This window comes from Ovis canadensis, chromosome 1 (genome assembly GCF_042477335.2).
Source record: "Ovis canadensis isolate MfBH-ARS-UI-01 breed Bighorn chromosome 1, ARS-UI_OviCan_v2, whole genome shotgun sequence".
NCBI classification, from domain to species: domain Eukaryota; kingdom Metazoa; phylum Chordata; class Mammalia; order Artiodactyla; family Bovidae; genus Ovis; species Ovis canadensis.
The window spans coordinates 277,731,438-277,753,418 of record NC_091245.1 but is presented as its reverse complement, the minus strand read 5'-3'; the positions used below and the strand labels follow the sequence as shown (position 1 = coordinate 277,753,418).

The following is a 21,981-nucleotide window of genomic DNA, read 5'->3' as shown; positions in this document are numbered from 1 at the left end:
CTTTTTGTGCAGTGCAGGGATTCAGGTGCTTTAGACTTCCTTTGGGCCTTTGCTGAAGCCTGAAAAGTCACCTCACTGGGACTTCCCTGGTGGCCGAGTGGTGCAGACTAAACCTCCCCGTGCAGGGACACAGGTTCAGTTCCTGCTCCGGGAGCTGAGATCCCACACGCCTCGTGGCCAAAACACCAAAACATAAAACAGAAATGATGTTGTAACCAATAAAAACTTTAGAGATGGTCCACTTCAAAAAAAGAAAAAATCTTTAGGAAGGAAAAAAGTCACCTCTTGCCCAGTGGCATTCATCAACCTGAAATCTGGAAACTATCAAGAGCTGTTGGTACACAGTGAGAAATGGGAGTTTTACAAGTTAGCTTTATGGACAGAATATTTTAAAGTGTGATAGGTATGTGAATAAACCAGTAATTTAGACAATTATTCCATCTCTTTTTTTTTATTCCAGAAGTCTCAGAATTGGTAACGTTTGTGTTCATCAAAGCCATTCCAACACTTGCTTTCCTTTTAACAGTTGTGACTTAAAGTATTTAAGCATGCTTGATCCTCAGCTGGTATTTCCATGGGACACGCTTTTTGTTTGTCCCTAATGGAACATACGGGGTCAGTGAGCCCAGAGAACAGTGCACGTTGCTTCCTCACGGGTCAGTTGGCTTCGCTGTAGAGAAGCAGGCTTGGCCGTGGCCCTCCGGTCTGGGTCAGCCATTGTGCGGACGCCTCCTTCCGCACACCAGGGGAGGCGCGCAGATGGGGATACCGGCCAGCAGCTCTGAGAAGCCCCGCTGGAGGTCCGGTGCTGGCTTCGTGCTTGCGTCAGTTGGTTTGATCACGTTTAAGAGAAGAGGGGAAAACCCTCAATAAATGAACTAACATCTGTGCTGATTGGCATGGTGGAGGAGAGAACCATTCCGGTTTACAAAAGATTGGTCAGGTTCCTAATTATAAAGACACAGCATGAAGGTGATGGCCTCAGTGGCCGAAAGATGGGGACATGTCCCCACAAATGCCCCTTAATTAGCCTGCTAAGTACACTCCCTCTTGGGGGAGATCTCCCCCCAGTTTAAATGTTCAGAAAACAGGCAGTTGCCTTAACAACTGTGCCTAACGTTTTTTCTACCTTTTGAATTTTTAAAGGCTAGGAAATTCCTAAGACCCACCATACACATATGATTATTTAAAAGAGCATTAACAGGATTTTTGAAAATACTAAGGTTTGTAACTATGCAAGTATGGTTTTATTCTTGTGTTTTAATCTATGTGAGGTTGCCCTAGTTAAAGATTTTATTTTAATGTCTAATATTTTTGTTTCAGGAATGTAAGTTTTTTCAGTCTACTTTAGAATTTATGATACATGATCCAGTTTTCTGTCATTCTTATTTTTTCTGTTTACACTATTGTTTTTGGAATCAACCTCCAGAAGCACAGAGTTAGACTAAAGTAGCTCACGATGTTGAAGTGGTAATAGGCAAAAAGCATATTTCTGAAAGCTCAGTGTATTGAATAATTTAATATTACTTAATCATATTATTAATAATCATCATTTAATAATTCAATCACATTACTTATGATTATTAAAATATCTTCAGAAACTCTGGGATGAATTTAAACACCATAGATTATGAACACAGAGAACCGTTTTCTATTACATTTGTGTTTGAAAAGCATCCTTTATTCTCTGATACTCATACACAGCCTCCGTCTATCAAGAGTTAAAGGGGAGAACATGCATAACCCAACAAAATTATCTCACATTTGGCTTTAAAATAGGTGTTTGTGTGTACAGTAGAATGAGTTGGTCCCTAACAGCGTAAGGATTAATTCTGAACAGGACAGTGAGGCTGCTCTGGAAGAACTGGCTGAGGGAGCTGGGAAAGCTGTCCTGGGAGGCTGTCACCATGCTTCTCCCCCCCATCCCACGCACGCTGAGAAGAGTCCCTTGGACTTTCACCAAGTGGGCATCTAACCATGCAGCCATCGGTTAAAACATAGAGCAGGGACGTAGTGAAGTGATTCACGACCTTCCCAGAGGCACTGGAAGCTGTGTTCAGGAGTATACCTAAATCCCCGCCATTCGGAGTGTGGTCCCAGCCCAGCTGTGTAGTCACCTCGGAAGCTTGTCAGAAGTACTGAGGCTCAGACCCCAGTCAGACCTGCTAAAGAGACTTCTCCAGGTGACTTTCATGCCTATTAAATGCTGAAAAGAGTGTGTCTAAGATTGACGGAATACCATATCAGAAAAATGAGATTTTCTGTAGATAAAGCCAGCTTCAGATACGCCCTAGTGTGAGCATGTTCTTCTGGTGGGTGATGGGGACGTGCCCTCCAAGCGTGTGCTCTGCTTTGTGGCCGTTTGGCTCGAATTAGCGCCTGTAATCCTCAACAGACGCTCTGAGGTTGGTGCTAGAATTATCGGCCATTTCTCAGATGAGAGAACCGAGGCATAGAGAGGCTGTGTTGAAATCCCATCTGCAAAGAAAGCTACTGGGCATGACGGGACAATGGGTAACTTCTGCCTTATCAGAGCCAGAAGGCTAAAATCAGATGAGAAACTAAGATCTTCTTTTACTTCCTCAATAAAAATCATGAGAGGCAGTGGGATAAGGGGAAACTTCTTTCTCCTCATTTTGTGAGCTCCGCCTGTTTTACTTGTCAAATATCTGTAATCTGTATCCCCTGTGTCCCACCCGTGGCAAGCACGTGATTGGAGTCACTTATTTTAACCTGCCCACACCTGACTTGGAACACTTTCACATGTGGACCAGTGAAGTGAGTGTAGATTTGATATGCACTTGGTCAGTTAGAGGGAATTGCTGAAAGGCACGTGGCAGTTTGGAAGAGAAGCTGTCTGCGTAGAAACGTGAGCGTCTCCCTCCCTTCTCCAGGTGACCTGCCTGCGGCTGTTCCTGGGCTGCTGTGGCGGCGGGTTGGGATGGTCCCTGTTGGGGAGCAGCTGAGGCAGCGTGACCAGAGAGCCTGGCTGGCAGGCACCTGGTTTCTGCCTCTCCTGGCTTGTTTTACGGCAGGTGACTTAACTTTATAAGGAGCACGTCTTTCCTTCTTTATTTTGGTAAAATAGGCACAACGTAAAATTTACCACCTGCATCATTGTTAAGTGTCTCATTCAGTGGCATTAAATTCTTTCATGATACAGTGTGTCTGCCTGCATCACTCTTCTTATCCTGCAAACTTAAAACTCTGTACCCATTAAACAGTAGTAACTTTCTCTCAACTACCATTCATCTTTATGTCTTAATGATTCTGACCCCTCTAAGTACCTCATGTAAATGCTACTCTGTGCAAATACGATTCAGTATTTGTATTTTTGTGACTTATTTCACTGAGCATAATATTCTCAAGTTTTGCCCATGTTGTAGCATATGTCAGAATTTTCTTCCTTTTTAAGGCTGAATAATATTCCATTGTGTGTACAGCATGTTTTGCTTACCCATCCATGTGTCGGTGGACACCTGGGTTGTTTTTACACTTTAGCTATTATGAATAATGCTCCAGTGAACATAACTGTACAGATCTTTTTTTTTTTTGAAACTGCTTTCAACTATTTGGGGTAGGTATATACTCAGAAGTGGGATTGCTGGATCATTCTGTAATTCCATTTTTACTTTTTGAGTAACATTTATACTAGTGACAGAAGCAAGGCCCGATGCTGTAAAGAGCAATATTGCATAGGAACCTGGAAAGTTAGGTCCATGAATCAAGGCGAATTGGAAGTGGTCAAACAGGAGATGGCAAGAAGGAGCATCAATATTTTAGGAATCAGTGAACTAAAATGGACTGGACTGGGTGAATTTAACTCAGATGACCACTACATCTACTACTGTGGGCAGGAATCCCTTAGAAGAAATGCAGTAGCCATCATAGTCAACAGAAGAGTCTGAAATGCAGTACTTGGATGCAATCTCAAAAATGATAGCATGATCTCTGTTCATTTCCAAGACAAACCATTCAATATCACAGTAATCCAAGTCTATGCCCCGACCGGTAACGCCAAAGAAGCTGAAGTTGAACAGTTCTATGAAGACCTACAAGACCTTCTAGAACTAACACCCTAAAAAGATGTCCTTTTCATTATAGGGGACTGGAATGCAAAAGTAGGAAGTCAAGAAACACCTGGAGTAACAGGCAAATTTGGCCTTGGAGTACAGAATGAAGCAGGGCAAAGACTGATAGAGTTTTGCCAAGAGAACGCACTGGTCATAGCAAACACCCTCTTCCGACAACACAAGAGAAGACTCTACACATGGACATCACCAGAGGGTCAACACCGAAATCAGATTGATTATATTCTTTGCAGCCAAAGATGGAGAAGCTCTATACAGTCAGCAAAAACAAGCCTGGGAGCTGTCTGTGGCTCAGATCATGAACTCCATATTGCCAAATTCAGACTTAAATTGAAGAAAGTGGGGAAAACCACTAGACCATTCAGGTATGACCTAAATAAAATCCTTTATGATTATATAGTGGAAGTGAGAAATAGATTTAAGGGACAAGATATGATAGAGTGCCTGATGAACTTTGGGCAGAAGTTCATGGCACTGTACAGGAGACAGGAATCAAGACCATCCCCAACAAAAAGAAATGCAAAAAGGCAAAATGGTTGTCCAAGGAGGTCTTACAAATAGGTGAGAAAAGAAGGTAAGCTAAAGGCAAAGGAGAAAGCAAAGATATACCCATTTGAATGCAGAGTTCCAAAAAATAGCAAGGAGAGATAAGAAGTCTTTCTCAGTGATCAGTGCAAAGAAATAGAGGAAAACAATAGAATGGGAAAGACTAGAGATCTCTTCAAGAAAATTAGAGATACCAAGGGAACATTTCATACAAAGATGGGCTCAATAAAGGACAGAAATGGTATGGACCTAACAGAAGCAGTAGATATTAAGAGGTGACAAGAATACACAGAACTATGCAGAAAAAGTCTTCACAACCCAGAGAATCACGATGGTGTGATCACTCACCTAGAGCCAGACATCCTGGAATGTGAAGTCAAGTGGGCCTTAGAAAGCATCACTACAAACAAACCTAGTGGAGGTGATGGAATTCCAGTTGAGCTATTTCAAATCCTAAAAGACGATGCTGTGAAAGTGCTGCACTCAATATGCCAGCAAATATGGAAAACTCAGCAGTGGCCACAGGACTGGAAAAGGTCAGTTTTCATTCCAATTCCAAAGAAAGGCGATGCCAAAGAATGTTTAAACTACCTCACAATTGTACTCGTCTCACACGCTAGCAAAGTAATGCTCAAAATTCTCCAAGCCAGGCTTCAACAGTATGTGAACTATGAACTTCCAGAAGTTCAAGCTGGATTTAGAAAAGCCAGAGGAACCAGAGATCAAATTGACAGTATCTGTTGGATCATTGAAAAAGCAAGAGAATTTCAGAAAACAACATCTATTTCAGCTTTATTGACTATGCCAAAGCCTTTGACTGTGTGGATCACAACAAACTTTGGAAAATTCTTAAAGAGACGGGAATACCAGACCACCTTACCTGCCTCCTGAGGAATCTGTATGCAGGTCAACTAGCAACAGTTAGCACTGGACGGAACAACAGACTGGTTCCAAATAGGGAAAGGAGTCCGTCAAGGCTATATATTGCCACTCTGCTTATTTAACTTATATGCAGAGTACATCATGAGAAACGCTGGCCTGGAAGAAACACAAGCTGGAATCAAGATTGCCAGGAGAAATATCAATAACCTCAGATATGCAGATGACACCACCCTTATGGCAGAAAGTGAAGAGGAACTAAAGAGCCTCTTGATGAAAGTGAAAGAGGAGAGTGAAAAAGTTGGCTTAAAGCTCAACATTCAGAAAACAAAGATCATGGCATCCAGTCCCATCATTTCATGGCAAATAGGTGGGGAAACAGTGGAAACAGTGTCAGACTTTATTTTGGGGGGCTCCAAATCACTGCAGATGGTGATTGCAGCCATGAAATTAAAAGACACTTACTCCTTGGAAGGAAAGTTATGACCAAGCTAGACAGCATATTCAAAGCAGAGACATTACTTTGCCAACAAAGGTCCATCTAGTCAAGGCTGTGGTTTTTCCAATAGTCAAGTATGGATGTGAGAATTGGACTATAAAGAAAGCTGAGAGCTGAGAGAATTGATGCTTTTGAACTGTGGTGTTGGAGAAGACTCTTGAGAGTCCCTTGGACTGCAAGGAGATCCAACCAGTCCATCCTAAAGGAGATCAGTCATGGGTGTGCACTGGAAGGACTGATGTTGAAGCTGAAACTCCAGTACTTTGGCTGTCTGATGCGAAGAGCTGACTCATTGGGAAAGACCCAGATGCTGGGAGGGACTGGGGGCAGGAGGAGAAGGGGATGACAGAGGATGAGATGGCTGGATGGCATTCACCGACTCAATGGACATGAGTTTGGGTGAACTCTGGGAGTTGGTGATGGACAGGGGGGCCTGGCGTGCTGCAGTTCATGGGGTCTCAAAGAGCTGGGCATGACTGAGCAACTGAACTGAACTGAGCATACTCTTTTCCTTATATTCCTACTAACAGTGTACCAGGGTTCCAATTTTTCTACATCCACACCAACAGTTGTTATTATCTGATTTTTGGATAGTAGCCATCCTGATAGCTATGAGACGGTATGTCATTGTTTCAACTTGCATTTACTTAGTGTTTAGTAATGCTGAGTATCTTTTCATGTACTTGTTAGCCATTTCTATATCTTCCTAGGAAAAATGTCCAAGTCCTTCCTACATTTCTTAAGCAAGTTGAGTTTTTGTTTCTTTTCCTTGCTGTTGAGTTCTAAGAGTTCTCTGTGTATTCTATATTCGCCCCTTATCAGACACATGGTCAGCAAGCATCCTCTCCCATTCTGCGGGCTGCCTTTTTACCTGGTGTCCACAGGTGCTGTGCGTCTCAGTGCTGGGACACAGCACCGCTTCAGTGGTGGAGAAACAAAAGTGTCTGCTTGTGTGCGTTCTGCTCCTAGCTAGCCACCTAGCCATATCAGCCTTTATTTATAAAACAAAGGGTTGAAATGAGTTATCTCTAAAGGAAGTTCCAGCACTGAAATGATACGATTTACTGAGTACCTTAAGTTTTGAGTTTCAGTCCTAAATTTCTAAGTGAAATTTCTTTTTCATTCACATTTACCGTGTTTGTTTACATCCTGTTTGAAAACAGGAGCCATTTTGTTTACTGGGAATTTGATAACCGTCTTTATTGTTTTAAGCATCTTTAAGAGTCCCATTCTTTGCAGACAGCCATGATGCTCCCACTTCACGTGCAGAGAGAAACACCACCACCCTGAAACTGCCGCTCCGAGGTTGTACCGCAGACATCAGACCAAACGCTGTAACCGTTAACCTTTTCACAGGTTATTCATTTAACTCATTCTCACCACTTAGTATTGTTTGGAGAACAGATTTGTTTAGACTGTAGTGTTGCTTAGAGTTTGACTTGAAATGCATTTTGGTAATTTAAAAATATTAATATATCTTGGTAATCACCTTTTACTTTTTTATTTCTTTATTATATTATTTAAATAATATTTTGATTTATTACAAAAACATAATCTGATTTCATTGTATAAAATCCAGGAAAAAATGACCTGCAATGCTGCCGTTTGGAGAAAACCCATCAGTATATGCGTTATTGTTAAGCGCTCTCCCATGTGAACGTGCAGTTTTAAGTTGCACGATGCTCTGTGCATCAGTGTGCCACCAGTCGCCCGAGTCCCCTCTCACTGGGTGGTCTGCATTGGGAGTATGCACGTGCGTGTTGCCATCACCAGGGTGAGGACTTTCCTGGCACTGCTCACACAGGTGTCTGTAATTCCTTGGAATAACTGTATAGGACTATGTTAATAATCTAGAGACAGCGAAAGGAACAGTTATCGAGCGTTTACCATGTGCAAAGCACCTCATCTGGAACGTCTCGTATAATTCAGTCCCCAAGCATGCGCTGAGTTAGGGGTTATTATTATTCCCAATCGTCCCCAGGAAACCAGCTCAGCAAGCTGGGCTGTGGGGCAGGCCCAGGGACTGTCTGTGCTTGTGAGATGCACACGGTGCAGGGCTGCTGAGCAGCCGCAGTGCCCCCGGCGGTTCTCCCATGGGCCCTCCTCTGCAGACATAGGGCATGCTGGCCAACACGCCATCGCACTGTGTGTGTGTGTGTGTGTGTCGCCCTGGTGTAGCCACAGCTGTGTCTCTATGTGTGTGTGTCGCCCTGGTGTAGCCACAGCTGTCTGTGTGTGTGTCTGTGTGTGTGTGTGTGTGTCTGTGTCTCTGTGTGTATCTCCGTGTGTGCCTGTCTCTATGTGTGTCTCTGTGTGTCTGTATCTCTGTGTGTCTGTGTGTGTCTGTGTGTGTGTCTCTGTGTGTGCCTGTGTCTGTGTGTGTCTGTGTGTCTGTGTCTCTGTGTGTGTGTCTGTGTGTGTGTGTGTATCTGTGTCTCTGTATGTGTCTCTGTGTGTGCCTGTGTCTGTCTGTGTGTGTCTATGTATCTGTGTCTCTGTGTGTGTCTGTGTGTGTGTCTGTGTGTGTGTCTGTGTGTGTGTCTGTGTGTGTGTATCTGTGTCTGTGTCTCTGTGTGTATCTCCGTGTGTGCCTGTCTCTGTGTGTGTCTCTGTGTGTCTGTATCTCTGTGTGTCTGTGTGTGTCTGTGTATGTGTCTCTGTGTGTGCCTGTGTCTGTGTGTGTCTGTGTGTCTGTGTCTCTGTGTGTGTGTCTGTGTGTGTGTGTGTATCTGTGTCTCTGTATGTGTCTCTGTGTGTGCCTGTGTCTGTCTGTGTGTGTCTATGTATCTGTGTCTCTGTGTGTGTCTGTGTGTGTCTGTGTGTGTGTCTGTGTGTGTGTGTGTGTGTCTGTGTCTCTGTGTGTATCTCCGTGTGTGCCTGTCTCTATGTGTGTCTGTGTGTCTGTATCTCTGTGTGTCTGTGTGTGTCTGTGTATGTGTCTCTGTGTGTGCCTGTGTCTGTGTGTGTCTGTGTGTCTGTGTCTCTGTGTGTGTGTCTGTGTGTATGTGTGTATCTGTGTCTCTGTATGTGTCTCTCTGTGTGCCTGTGTCTGTGTGTGTCTATGTATCTGTGTCTCTGTGTGTGTCTGTGTGTGCCTGTTTGTGTCTGTGTGTGTGTATCTGTGTCTGTGTCTCTGTGTGTATCTCCGTGTGTGCCTGTCTCTATGTGTGTCTCTGTGTGTCTGTATCTCTGTGTGTCTGTGTGTGTCTGTGTATGTGTCTCTGTGTGTGCCTGTGTCTGTCTGTGTGTGTCTGTGTATCTGTGTCTCTGTGTGTGTCTGTGTGTGCCTGTTTGTGTCTGTGTATGTGTGGCCCTGGTGTGACCACGGCTTCCGCAGGACACCGAGGCCTCTGCACTCTGCTTCCTCAGCCTCTCCGATCCCTTCCCGCCCGCCCCTTGCTGACCATCCGCGGGCAGCGGGCTCTCTCCTGTCTGCTGGCCGCCGTGTGTAGCCCGCCCCTGCCGGTGGGGTTGGTCTCATCCCCGTGGGCTCCGCGGACCCTGCCCTCGGGCCCTTCCTGTCCCCCTTTCTCCAAACCGGGAGCGCTGAGGGCTGCAGTGGGCAGGCCCCGCTGCTGCTGGGGTCCCCGGCAGGGTGGGGTCGGGCCCAGCCCCCAGAGCACTGTCTCTGAAGGAGATGAGGGGGCGGGAAGACTCCAGCCTAGCCCAGATCTGCTCTCCACTCCTCGCCCAGCTGCGGGCTCTTTGCCCTGGTTCCTGGCTTTTCCGATTGTACTCCTTTGTTCACTGGGTCCCTGCCTCCTAAAACATCTTTATTCCTCATTACCTCCAAGCCCAGTCCCTCTTGAAGACTCATCAGAAATGCTGCTGCTTGCTGAAAATCTTTCATTTCCGCCTCCACTCCTTGAAAGCCGGCTGCCCTGCCTGTGCTGGTGAAGGCTCCTCTCACATCTGCTGTGAAGCTTAATGCCTCACTCTTCTTGCGCCTGAGTTTGCAGAGGCCAGAACACATCTCTTGCTCATTACTGTGTTTCCCACAAGCCCTAATGCAGTATCAATGAATATATGTGTTGAAGAAATGAATTAATAAATAAGTAATAAAGTACAAAAGCTCATCCTGTTATTAACCAAGAAAGAACATAAAGACATGGAAGCACTTAGCAAAATTGATCTATAAAATCCACATGTTAGAAAACAATTTAAACAGTTTGATGCATAGAATATATGAGTGAAAGTGTAATGATATATCAGCTATTCGGGGGAGAATGGTGGTAGAAATACCACTTTTTACAAAGCAAGTTCAAAACACATTTCTCCAGATACAGTCTAAACAGAAATCATTCGAGAAACGAAACGGAACACAAACGATCATACCTGAAAGAAGGGAAATGACTTAGTAAGCCATTTAGGGATGGGTCTGAACACTGTAAATGGTGAGCTTCTCCTAAAAGAAACTGAGATACGAAGGCACTCCTTGGAAGGGCCTGGTAATCGAGTATAAGGAGGAATATGTACAGGGGAGAACTGGGAGTCGGGGGCAGGCGACCTGGGCTCTCACAGCGCCGCCTCTACGTTGGCATTGCCTCAGAGGAGGTGGCATGCGGAGGCGCCCGTGTCATGTGGGACATAGTGAGAGAACCCCCTGCATGGGCTCGCTGTGAGGGGTGAGTGAGGTCCTGCCAGCAGAGCCCAGGGCTGGGCCTGCCACAGCCCCACGAAAGGGCCCGGAGCCAGCGGTGTGCTCCTCCGCAGACCGGCCCATGCTCACGCTCCTTCCCCGGAGGCGCCAGGCCCCGCTGGTGCTGCGCTGCTCACACGGTCTGCCGGCGGCCCACCTCCTCATCCTCCACCAGTTTCTCGCCCCACACATCGGTGGCTCTGCAGAACTTGAGTCAGTGGTGGGCTCCCAAGTCCTAACTCATCCTGCTGGGTGGACCACATAAAGATGTTTAAACCAGAGACCAGTGTCTCCTAGGAGTGAATCACCAACCTCCGTATTAAAAATCGGTTCTACTTCCTCATCAGTTAAATTACTAATTTAAAGTACAACATGTTTTTTATTAAGAGAAACTAGCTTACAGAGAAATTTGGCTGAGAATAGACAACTGTTAAGGCCCTTTTTTGTACAGAATGCTGTGCTTTAATAAATCATGATGTTGTAATAGAAAAAAAAAATTCAGTTCTATTGTTTTGACCTGATTTTAAACATTAAAGAATAATGTCCTTTGTGGAGTACCTGTTCTGGGCCAGACACTCTCCATGTGTTGCCATTTGGGTCTCATCAGTACCTTGGGGGAAAAGGTGAAATGAAGAAACTGTTTGAGATTACACAGCCAGTGTCCTCAAACTGGCAGAAGGAGGATTCGAACCCAGGTGTGTCTACTCCTGCACACCACGCGCTTCCGCCATCCTGCCTCCCGTAACGGAAGGCAGAACATGTGTGCGAAAGCAAGTCTAACGAGAACTTTTCTTCATGTCTTATTTATACAGAAAAATGACAGTAACTGGTTGGTTTTATAAAATTTCAAGGCAATTAGCCAAGCATTTGTTTTTATTACAGAGGACCATTAATGAAAGCAAATGACTAAAGCTGTCTGTGTCTGAGGCGTGTGGAGCCTCAGAAGCTGAGATAGAAGTGGAAAGTCTCTTTCCACAGTTTTAGAATCTGGATTCTTGGCTCTCTCTTTATCTGTAGTTATAAAAGAGTGAAGAATTAATGACAAACCACCCTTGCGCCAAGTGATTCCATTTCTATTTATAAAGTCTGAGTGATCGTCCAAGGGCTTGGGTGTGTTTTCATTAAGCAAACTCCAGCAAGACCGTGCACTGGATCTAATATCCCAAATGGAAGAGTTTCTCAGGCCCCTCCGCCTGTTTCAGCTACTCTTTGCCTCCCAGATGGGCTTTTGTGTCAGCTTTCCGTTGAAAAAGAAAGCCTTACAGGAATGAAACTGCTGCATTCTGCCACGCGGATTCCGTTTGTACTGAGGTTTACTCAGGACTTAGGCAAGCAAGACGCTCTTCACTTGCTGCCGGTGTCCAAGCCAAAGTGCTTGCCTGGAGCCCTGTGTTGTGTCCCACGGGCTCAGCCAGCGCGCGCTCCGCCGCCCTGCGCGCTCGGGCAGGTCGCGCATGGCACAGTGCAGTGGGTGGAGCCTCAGTCTCAGCCCACTTTCCTCACAGTCACGCGTTTGGACGAATGGGCCTCCCTGAGCTCTGTGCTCCCTCCCGCAGTCAGCACCTCACCATCCACAGGCTGGACTGTGTCCTCTGTCTCCTCTCCAGCTCTTTTTCCCCGCCCAGATTTTATTAAGAAGCCACACTGAATGCACTTAATCCGTTGAGGTAGGGATGACTGCTGGGGTTTAAGGCTACCAAGGGCCTTTGCATCTCACAGAAAGTGACCACTTATCCAAGCTAGGCTCGTACATAGAGGAAACGGAGAAGAGATTCTAACCAGCTGGTGGTGCATGCCTGGTGTCCTTTGTCCATTCTGGGCTGTCAGCACCCCAGTTGGAAGCCAAGGGCAGGGACAAACTCCAGCCAGAGCCCCTCTCAAGAGACTGCCACGTGCTGGACTCAGTACAGTTCTAGACTCTGCTGGGTGGGTTCGTGTCTGTAACACACTGAAGAGGCGACTTGTTCAATAGTAGGGACAGGAGGCCAGGACCAGGATTCTCAGAGCATCTACTCTTATTTCTCTGTAAGATTTTCATGTACTCTACCTCATAGTCTGGTAATTATAAACCTTTCCTATTCCAACTCCAAGCTTGGAAACCTCTTGGGAGCAAAGTATCTAACTTCTACCTTCTCCAGAGAGGGTTGACGTCAGGCCCTCACTGTGTAGAGGATTCGGAGAAGGCGATGGCACACCACTCCAGTACTCTTGCTGGAAAATCCCATGGATGGAGGAGCCTGGTGGGCTGCAGTCCATGGGGTCGTGAAGAGTCAGACACGACTGAGCGACTTCACTTTCACTCTTCACTTTCATGCACTGGAGAAGGAAATGGCAGCCCACTCCAGTGTTCTTGCCTGGAGAATCCCAGGGACGGGGGAGCCTGGTGGGCTGCCATGTGTGGGGTCGCACAGAGTCGGACACGACTGAAGTGACTTAGCAGCAGCAGCAGGGTGGAGGATTATTTAAGTTTGCGTGACTTGTGACTGGCGGGGCTGGAAACAGAACTCAGGCTTCCTTATGGCTGTGCCACTCCAGCTCCCCTCCATCCCACTGCCGTGCCAGTTACCCGTTGCTGCGCAACAAGCCACCGCAAACCCCACTCCTCAAAGCAACGCTGCTGCTGCTCACGGGTTTTCAGGCCAGGCGTGTGGACAGGGCTGGGTTGGGCTGCTCTTCTGCGCCGCCTGCTGGGTTACTCACTTGGCTAGCTTCAGATGGGCTGGGCTGAAAGGTCCAGGAAGACATCACTCACGTGTCTAGAACCTCCTTGTGTCTCCTGTGGCCGCTTTCTCTCCAGATTGTCTCTCCTCTTGTTCATTGTCGTAGCCTGAACTTCTTTACAACTAACTGTGGTAGCTGCCTTCCTCTAGTGAAAGCAGAAGGAAGCAGAAGTTGGCAGGCCTCTGATACAGTGTGCCTTCTGCTGCGCTCTCTGGATCAAGGCAAGTGACGGGACAGCCGGGATTTGTGGGGAAGGGAAGTAGACCCCACCTCTTGATGAGCAGAACAGCGTGTACCTCGAGGAAGGAATGGATGGTGGCCATCTTCAGAGACGAATCACGACCAAGGTTAACCAACAGATGTAGTGTTCTTTCTCAGTTTCCTGTGGGGTCCTGAGCGAACAGGGAAGCTCAAGTTTGTGCAGACCCAAAGGAGAAAAAGGAGAAGAAAAGCGCCCTGCAACAGCTACCCAAGGCCACAGTCCTCATTCCCTGGCTGAGCTCCTGGTTGCTTGGTCTTTACTTGAGTATCAGAAAAGAGGCCGTTGTGCTTGGTGGGATGTACAGGGTACATCGGGATGTACTTTACAGTATGTAAAGTACAGGATTCAAGCTTGGGCCATCCTACAGTGGGCATTCACAATAATTTGTTTTTAGAGCAACTGCTGTGTCTGTTTTCTGCATCAAGCATTTGAATGCATGTTCCTAAAGGCTCATCTTCCAGGCAGCCAGTAAAAACAGTGTTTTTAGGTATGTGTGTTGCTAACACGTGGTACACCTACAAGTCATCTTTTCAGCCATTAATTTCCATCTGTGTGTCAGATTGTGTTCAGTCTCTTAAGAAAAAGCATGTCTTGGGAGGTTTCTCTCCACTTTTTTTCGACAGCAGAGGATTCTCATTTGGAGAGAGAAGTGCCTGACCCTGAAAAACCAATCTGCCAGCCTTGTCCAGCTCTGCAACGTCCTTTCTGTGTATTCCAACTAACTTGGTTTAAAATGTCTTACATTATGAGAATTATTCTCTTCTCTGAGAAAAACTCCCTTAATCTTCTAAATTTCCTTGGGAAATTTTTCACATGCATTACTTTTTTTCTTAAAAAAAGCAAAAGCTCCAGGCTTTATCTGTTTGTTACAGTTAGATTGTCTTTCCGCCATTTAGATAATTATCCCACCCAGACTATTTTTCCCTAGAAACAGTCAAATAAATAAAATCCTCTAGTACTCTTATCAAGAGAGGGGATGTAAGAGCGGCTGTGGGGGCAAAACTTTCCCAAGTGCTTTGGGAAATCTCGTGTTTTAAGAGATTATCGTGGTCTAGAAAATGAAGAGATTTGTTTTAAATGGAAATTTCTGGTTTCTCAAATGTGTATGAGAAAATGTAATGGTTTTGTACCAACTGTCTAGGGAGTTAGGTCCACTGAAGTCCCATTGACTCTCAATTTGTTTGGCTCAAAAGTTATTGAAGGTATTTTATGTACTTTTTTAATATAACTTTGTATGGGTAAACATTTACACATGGCACGGAGCAAGCTTTCAATTCACAGTCTGGAGCTGTTGTGAGTCTCATTGTGCTCCCCCTCTGTCTCACTGGCGGTGGAGGCGATGGGTTTGCTCTTGTTCGTTTGTTGCTTCCTTTTTTTTGTCTAGGACTAAAATGACATGGATGGCGGCTCTTTAAAACAGTCCAGACCCTTTTGGAGGACTTTAGGGATTTTCTTTGATTTTTGTTTTCATTTTCGTATCTTTGCCCCCTTCATTTTAGGAAGAAGAATTAGAAGCCCAAATTTCCTTCCTTCAGGGACAGTTGAATGACCTGGAGGCCATGTGCAAATACTGTGCGAAGGCGATGGACACTCATCTCGGTGAGTGCGGGCTCCGGCCCTGGGAACGGCGGCAGCACTGGCCGCGGGCGCCTGTGTCAAGTGCTTCCCATGAGTTACCTCGTGTCACCCTCGCAAACAAGGAAACCAGAGCGCAGAGATTAATCGAATTTCCCAAATTATAACACCAGTCCTTGGAGCAGAAATTCAGAATCAAGCAGTCTGACTCTAGATTTCAGCTCTTAATGGCTACACTGCCCTTTCTAAGTATCTCTCTAACCTCAAACAGACAGACAAACACGGAGCATTCGAGGTCAAGCAGTCAGCTCTGCTGTTGTGCTGATCTGCCTGTAATCACTCACGTGGTGGTTTCGGCAGTGCTTTCTTTATTTTTTTAATATATATTTTTTAATCACCTGTCTGAAATACATGTCGGGACCTTTTCTTCCTTCTGACTGTGCCGATATTCTAAGAAGTGTCCTCGTGTGCCCTTCAGGTTACACGTGAGCGGCCTGTGTCACACCGTGGAGTCCTGGGCCTTACTTGCTACATTCGTGAAAGCTCTGTGTTCTGTGTTAGAAAAGGTCTCTACTGTTAGAAAAGGTCTCTACCTCCGATTTGCTTCAGGAACTCCCTGCTGCTTAGAAAACGTTTAGACTCCACGTTGTGACCATTCTCAGCCCGCTCGTGGGCATCCTTTCCCTCCGTCCTTCAGGGTCTAGCATCGTAGTTTGGGAGGAGGTTAGGGAAATCAGACACATGCTCTCATGGACATGCCAGTGTGCTGTTCTGTGAGTGTGGAGCATCGTGAGGAGTCGAAACACACTCCCCCTGTGAGGGCGCACCAGAGAACCACCGAATGCCCTTCCTTCTAGCGGGGTCCCCAGCGGGGCCCGTCTCAGGGCCTTCACTGGAGACAGACTGTACATCACACTCCGTCTGTTGCCCAGCCTGCCAGGCAATGAGTCCATTACATGCGGCCAAAATGGCTTCGTTTGGACGCAGCCCAAACACACTGGCCTCAAGCCGGTAACGAGTGATCTCTTATGAGCTTGGCCAACTGCCTCCCGGCATCTCCCCGGGCCGCGTCCCCTCCCTGCTCTGCCCTCCTCGGCTTCCCTCCGTCCTCCAGGGAGAGGGCACCGGAGGAGGAGATAGCGGGAGAAACCCTAAAGGCGGGTCCCTTCACATCCATTCCCTGCCACTCCAAAACTGTTTGTACACTTCTTCACAGTCAACTTTTTAAATTCAGATAGAATTAATTTTACACAAATCTTACAGCATCACAGTTTAAAGTGCATCAGAAAGAAGTAATGAAGAGGCAGTTTATAAATAACTGATGTATATTCCATAATTCTTTATGTACAGAGCAGGAGCTGGCATTTTTCATGACTTTTTTTTTTTTTTTAATATATGTAGCTGTTCAGTTCAGTTCAGTCGCTCAGTCGTGTCGGACTCTGCGACCCCGTGAATCGCAGCACGCCAGGCCTCCCTGTCCATCACCATCTCCCGGAGTTCACTCAGACTCACGTCTATTGAGTCGGTGATGCCATCCAGCCATCTCATCCTCTGTCATCCCCTTCTCCTCCTGCCCACAATCCCTCCCAGCATCAGTCTTTTCCAATGAGTCAACTCTTCGCATGAGGTGGCCAAAGTCCTGGAGTTTCAGCTTTAGCATCATTCCTTCCAAAGAAATCCCAGGGCTGATCTCCTTCAGAATGGACTGGTTGGATCTCCTTGCAGTCCAAGGGACTCTCAAGAGTCTTCTCCAACACCTCAGTTCAAACGCATCAGTTCCTCAGCGCTCAGCCTCCTTCACAGTCCAACACTCACATCCACACATGAACAGCTACATGTATTAAAAAAAAGGGTCGGACACGACTGAGCGACTGAACTGACCTGATACTCCATAGCTAATGTTATTATTTAAATACAAGTTTAATTTTAAAGGAACCGTGAGTATATGTGTGTGTGCACACACTAATTTTTGCTTCTCTGGCTACGTGGGTGACCTTTGTGTTACTCAGTTTTGGGTTTTGGCCAAAGCAGAAGAACAGAGAAGTGGCTGTAAACACTTGCTGTGGGAGCTCTAGAAAAGTCCGGCAGTGGGGTGTTTCCAAGTTGCTTGGTCCACATAGCAGCTTTTAAAGCAGCTTTACTTAAGCCTCAGGATTTCCAAACAGCTTTTACTCTTTTAGTCAGCACTAAAAGAACATTTTTCTCATTGCATGGGATGGAGAAGCACTTTTTAATTAAAGAAAAGCCCTTATCAGCTGTGAATTTTCAGCTAACCACAAAAGCAGATTTGTTTTGTGTATATGTTTCACTTTCAGCCAGAATCCCTTCACACGGCTGTTGGCTTCTCTTTGCTGTAGAAGTAGCCTGCCTGCATGTTCATGGTGGGGTTGAGAATCCCCGGTCCTGGGGCCTAGGGATTCATCCCATTCCGTCCGCATGTGTAACGCTTTACCACAGGGTGTTCCTGGATTGTAGGCAGTTTGGATTTTAAGCAAAAATTTGCGGAAAGCATAAAGGTTGAGGTGTGAAGCTCTCAATTTAGTTTTTTACTTATTATATCCTTTAAAAATGACTTAATACTCTCATGTTTTTCTCCATATAAACGTTTCTGTTTTTCCTGATTAGTAAAGTAGTACAGCATTTGAAACTGAAAAATCCACTAGTGATTGATTGATTATAGTATAGTAATGCAATCTTTATAAAGGTTAAAATACATAAGCATAAAGAGATGTTCATAATGTATTATGAAGTGAAAATAGCAGGTGGCACAGTAGAATATATTTGATGTAGAAATAACCATTGACTGGTGGCCTGAGTGAGGAAGAACACACAGGGACTTTCCAAGGGGCTAGCCTTCCTCTCTGCTTGGAAAACCCACGGGTGTCTCAAGTGCTTGTGACTGGCACCGTGGGGGCGATCTGCATACTGCAGGCACGAGTCCCCTCTGAGACAGCTGCCGGGACTCCCCTGAAGGTCCGCTGGTGCCGACTCAGCGCTCCACTGCCGGGGGCGTGGGTTCGGTCCCGGGGCAGGGAACTGAGATCCTGCGTGCCATGGGCAGAGCAAAAAAGAAAAGCAGCTGCAGTGATGCCTCAGCAGGAGAGACAGGCTCACAAGCACCATACAGGCGCAGGGTTGAAACCAGACTCCGTCACTTCTGAGATCAGCCTGCTTGTGGCTGTACATGAAATGGGTTTGGCAAGATCTATCTCACCAGTTCGTTGCCAAGACTAAGACATTTTTAAAGCCTCGCACAAGGGCTTCCCTGGTAGCCAGTGGTTAAGGATCTGCCTTCAGTGCAGGGGATGCAGGTTCAATCCTAGGTCAGGGACTGAGACCCCACATGCCACGGGGCGGCTAAGCCTGCACACTACGGAACCCGCGTGTCAGCACGGATGAGCCTGCGTGCTGCGGCTAGGACCCGACGAAGCCACACCTAAAAAATAAATCAAGCCAGCACTGGTTGAGTGTGCAACACAAATCCTCTCCTTCCTCTTGGCTATTTTTTTTTAATTTAAAGTCTTTGCTGAATTTGTTGCACTGTTGCCTCCATTTCATGTTTTGGTTTTTTGGCGCCAAGGCCTGACCAAGGATCAGACTCTACCCCCTGCCCTGGAAGGGAGAGCCTGAGCCGTTGGACCGTCAGGGAAGTCCCCTTCCCCTCGACTCCTAGCTGTGCCTTCTATGTGGCCGATCCTGGGAGACCCCGCCTGCCTGCCACCAGAGGAGCTGAGCAGTGACTGGTTGGGGTCCCACGGCTGGACAGCGAGAGCTGGGAGCAGCCCTGTTGAATGTCCCTCAGTCAGACCACGTGCAGAGATGCTGGGGTTGGATCTGCAGGGCCTCACGTTAGGTGTGTGAGCTCTCTGAGCAAGAACAGCTGGCTCAGAACTGCATGGCGCCTTTGTTCCCCTTAGCAAAAGCCCTGCTGAGCCTGGCCGCCCGCTCCCGAGGGGTCCGAGGTGGCCTCAGCGTCTCATCCCGCCCCTGCCCTTTTCTGACATTAAGTATTTTCACTGAGTTCCTCTCAAGGAAATTTTGTATCAGTCTATGTTATCGTCAGACCTGCAGTGATATCTTAAAATGTCAAGTACAGTTCAAGACTGTCTTTTTAACAAAACAGATACAGAGAAAAGCATCTCAGTTAAAAATTACAGAAAGCTATTTGTTTAAATGGCCCTTTAATTACAGAGGTAATAAAACTGACTCATTACCAGTTTTATTTACTTATGGTTCTAGAACCCAAAACTGAAAGCATTATTTGTTTTATCAAAAATCTACCAAAATTCTCATTTTATTGCCTCCACGTAATTGAGCTTTGTCAATTCAAAGATTTAGAGAGAGGAGTTGAAAATGTGTCTTTTATTAAATCTAAACTTTTCCATCAACTTGACAAGACTTTCTTCACGTGTTCATTTTTCTGTTGCTATAGTCACACCCCTCTCTGTCATCCTGACAATTGACAGCATGCACCTCCGTGGCTGAGTTGGGCTATTTTTAGGCTTGCCGTCACTCACACATAATTGCATGTGGGTGAGCTGCCTGCCCTTCTCTGATCTGTGAGCAGCTGGGCCTGCTCCCCAGGGAGGGGTTTCCAGCCTCCGGTCGGTATTTAGTTTGCGGCAGCTCGTCCTGCCATTGGTGGGTCACCCAAACAGTGGGGGGTGAAATGCAGTGACTTAAGGGGAGGTAGAGCTATGCCGCCCAGCGGACCTTAGACTGTTGTCGAGGTGGACACCCTCCAGGCCCTCACGGCTGTTGCTCGTTTCACAGACGAGAAACCGAGACGCGAGGCCTGGACGGGACGAGGGACACAGAGCTCGCTGGCCCAGGCGCCCGGGCCCGTCCCAGGTCTCGGCCGCTCTTCCCGCTCTCCTGCGGAGGCCCTGCTCCAGTCAGGAGCCAGACTTCAGGTCTGCAGTCTTAGTGCACACCTCGCGCCGATTTTGCACTTGTCATAATATTTATGCAGGAATTAGCGGTAGGAGGAGGTCATTTTTGAAAATTAGTTTATTTGCCTCTGCAAGAGCCTTATGAATCTGATTTGCTGATATTTAGCAAGATAGCATTCAGTAGATGTTTTTAAAAGTGTTCAACAGGCAATTAACTAGTGACGTCTGAGACACAGCGAAGGAGACTGATCACCAGGCGGCTCTCCCTCTGCCAACCACACGGTGGGTGCTGAAAGCTCTCTGTAATTATTAAGAATATGAAACTTTGCAGGTAATTGCAGGATGAGATCTGCTTCTCCTGAGGGTCTGTTAGCAGATTCTGACTTGAAGGTCTGAAGGTCTGCACTTCCAACAGCCCCCAGGGCACCTGGTGATCATGACCCGTGACAGACACCAAGCAGCAGGCAGCGAGAGAACTTCAGATCATTGGGGCAAAATGCAGCTCGTGTGTTCCAAACGCTGTTAGTGGGTCCCTACCCCGCCCTGCAGGCACACGTGCGGGAACTCTGTGGGAGGAGTGCTCCCCCCACCGTCCCCCACCATCTGAGGCAGCCTGCGCACACCGAACACTGGCGCTGTGCTCAGCCTCTTCCTGCCCTGCTCTCTCCTCGTGGAAGGCGTTTCTCCCCAGATTTGATTATCTGGGGAGATAATCAAGACATTCCCTTCGCCCGCCCCTCAATCCAGGACCCATGTGATCACGTTCATGTCCCTTCATTCTTCATCCAAAAAATATCTCACCCTCATCTATTCCTCAAGAGATAGAACCAGCCTTCATGCTGGCTGGAGAGCCTCATGTTGGCCATTCAGCCAGTATTTCCTCAGTACCTGCCCTTGGATGTGAAAATGGGTTTGGGGAGCAGTTGGTTGGGGGTGGAGTGAAATGGAGGAGTGCCTTTAAAGTCAAGCTCAAGGTGCACGGAAGAAGAGAGCGAAGCTCCAGAGGAGGGAGAGAGCACAGAGACTGTCTGCCTCATTAGCAGTGGCTCCAGGGAAGCCAGCAGTCCCCCCGGAGCACCAGCGGTCTGAGGCACTGGGGGCTGGCGCTCTGAGTCCAGGGATGCAGTGAGCAGGCCTGTCTGCAACGGAAGACCAGGATGTGCTGTGCAGAAGCGGGCGGTTTCGGGAGACTTTTAGTCATGGGGCCTCATCTCTGAGCAACAGTGACAAGAGTGAAGGATAAGCAGGACAGGGCCCAGTAAGTGGGTCCTTGCAGAGGGGAGCCCGGATGCTTGAATGGGTTATATTGATATACTGTTATATTGATGAAATTTTTGTGGAATTTCCACAGAAGTAGTTAGTTTTACGAATTTTTTCCCCCTTTTATTTCAGTGTCCCAACATCTGTAATGGGTAATGCTTATATATAAGGAGATTATAAAGAACATAATCTTCCTTTTTCACAGAAGCACATTTATTCTGCCTCTTACTAGAAGGAAAAATGTGCATTACTTTGAAAATTTTAAACATTTCACATTTCTGCCTTTAATATTATGAGGTATGAAAAGATACTATGTTTTTCCTTTTTTACACACAGATTCGACTTAAAGTAGTGCATTAGTGACTGAGAAGTTGTATATTAATGAAACAGTTGTGAACACTGCCTTGAAACCACTGTGTGGTGGAACTGGCTAGGCAAAGGCTTTATGCGGTTAGTAGTTTGTGAGTTAAATAAAAATGTTTGCACTCAGGGCATTTAGCAGCCTCTGAAGGTAATCTGTTTGGACTTGGATTTCTAAACTCTGAATTGCTTATGTGCAGCTAGTCAGCTCAGTTTATTAGAGCTGAGGTTTAGCCTTAAAATGATGGAGAAGGCAG

General features: G+C 46.6%; 1 protein-coding gene across 25 annotated transcripts in view; it reads left to right on the top strand.

Annotated features, from left to right (window-relative positions):
- The window catches only part of TBC1D5 (TBC1 domain family member 5), a 593,981-nt gene that overhangs the window by 561,130 nt on the left and 10,870 nt on the right, over positions 1 to 21,981 (top strand). For all 25 annotated transcript variants that reach the window (XM_069568828.1, XM_069568958.1, XM_069568921.1 and 22 more), the window contains one exon: positions 15,137 to 15,236. In XM_069568828.1, the coding sequence (XP_069424929.1) occupies positions 15,137 to 15,236 (100 nt within the window). The remainder of the gene's footprint in view (positions 1 to 15,136; positions 15,237 to 21,981) is intronic.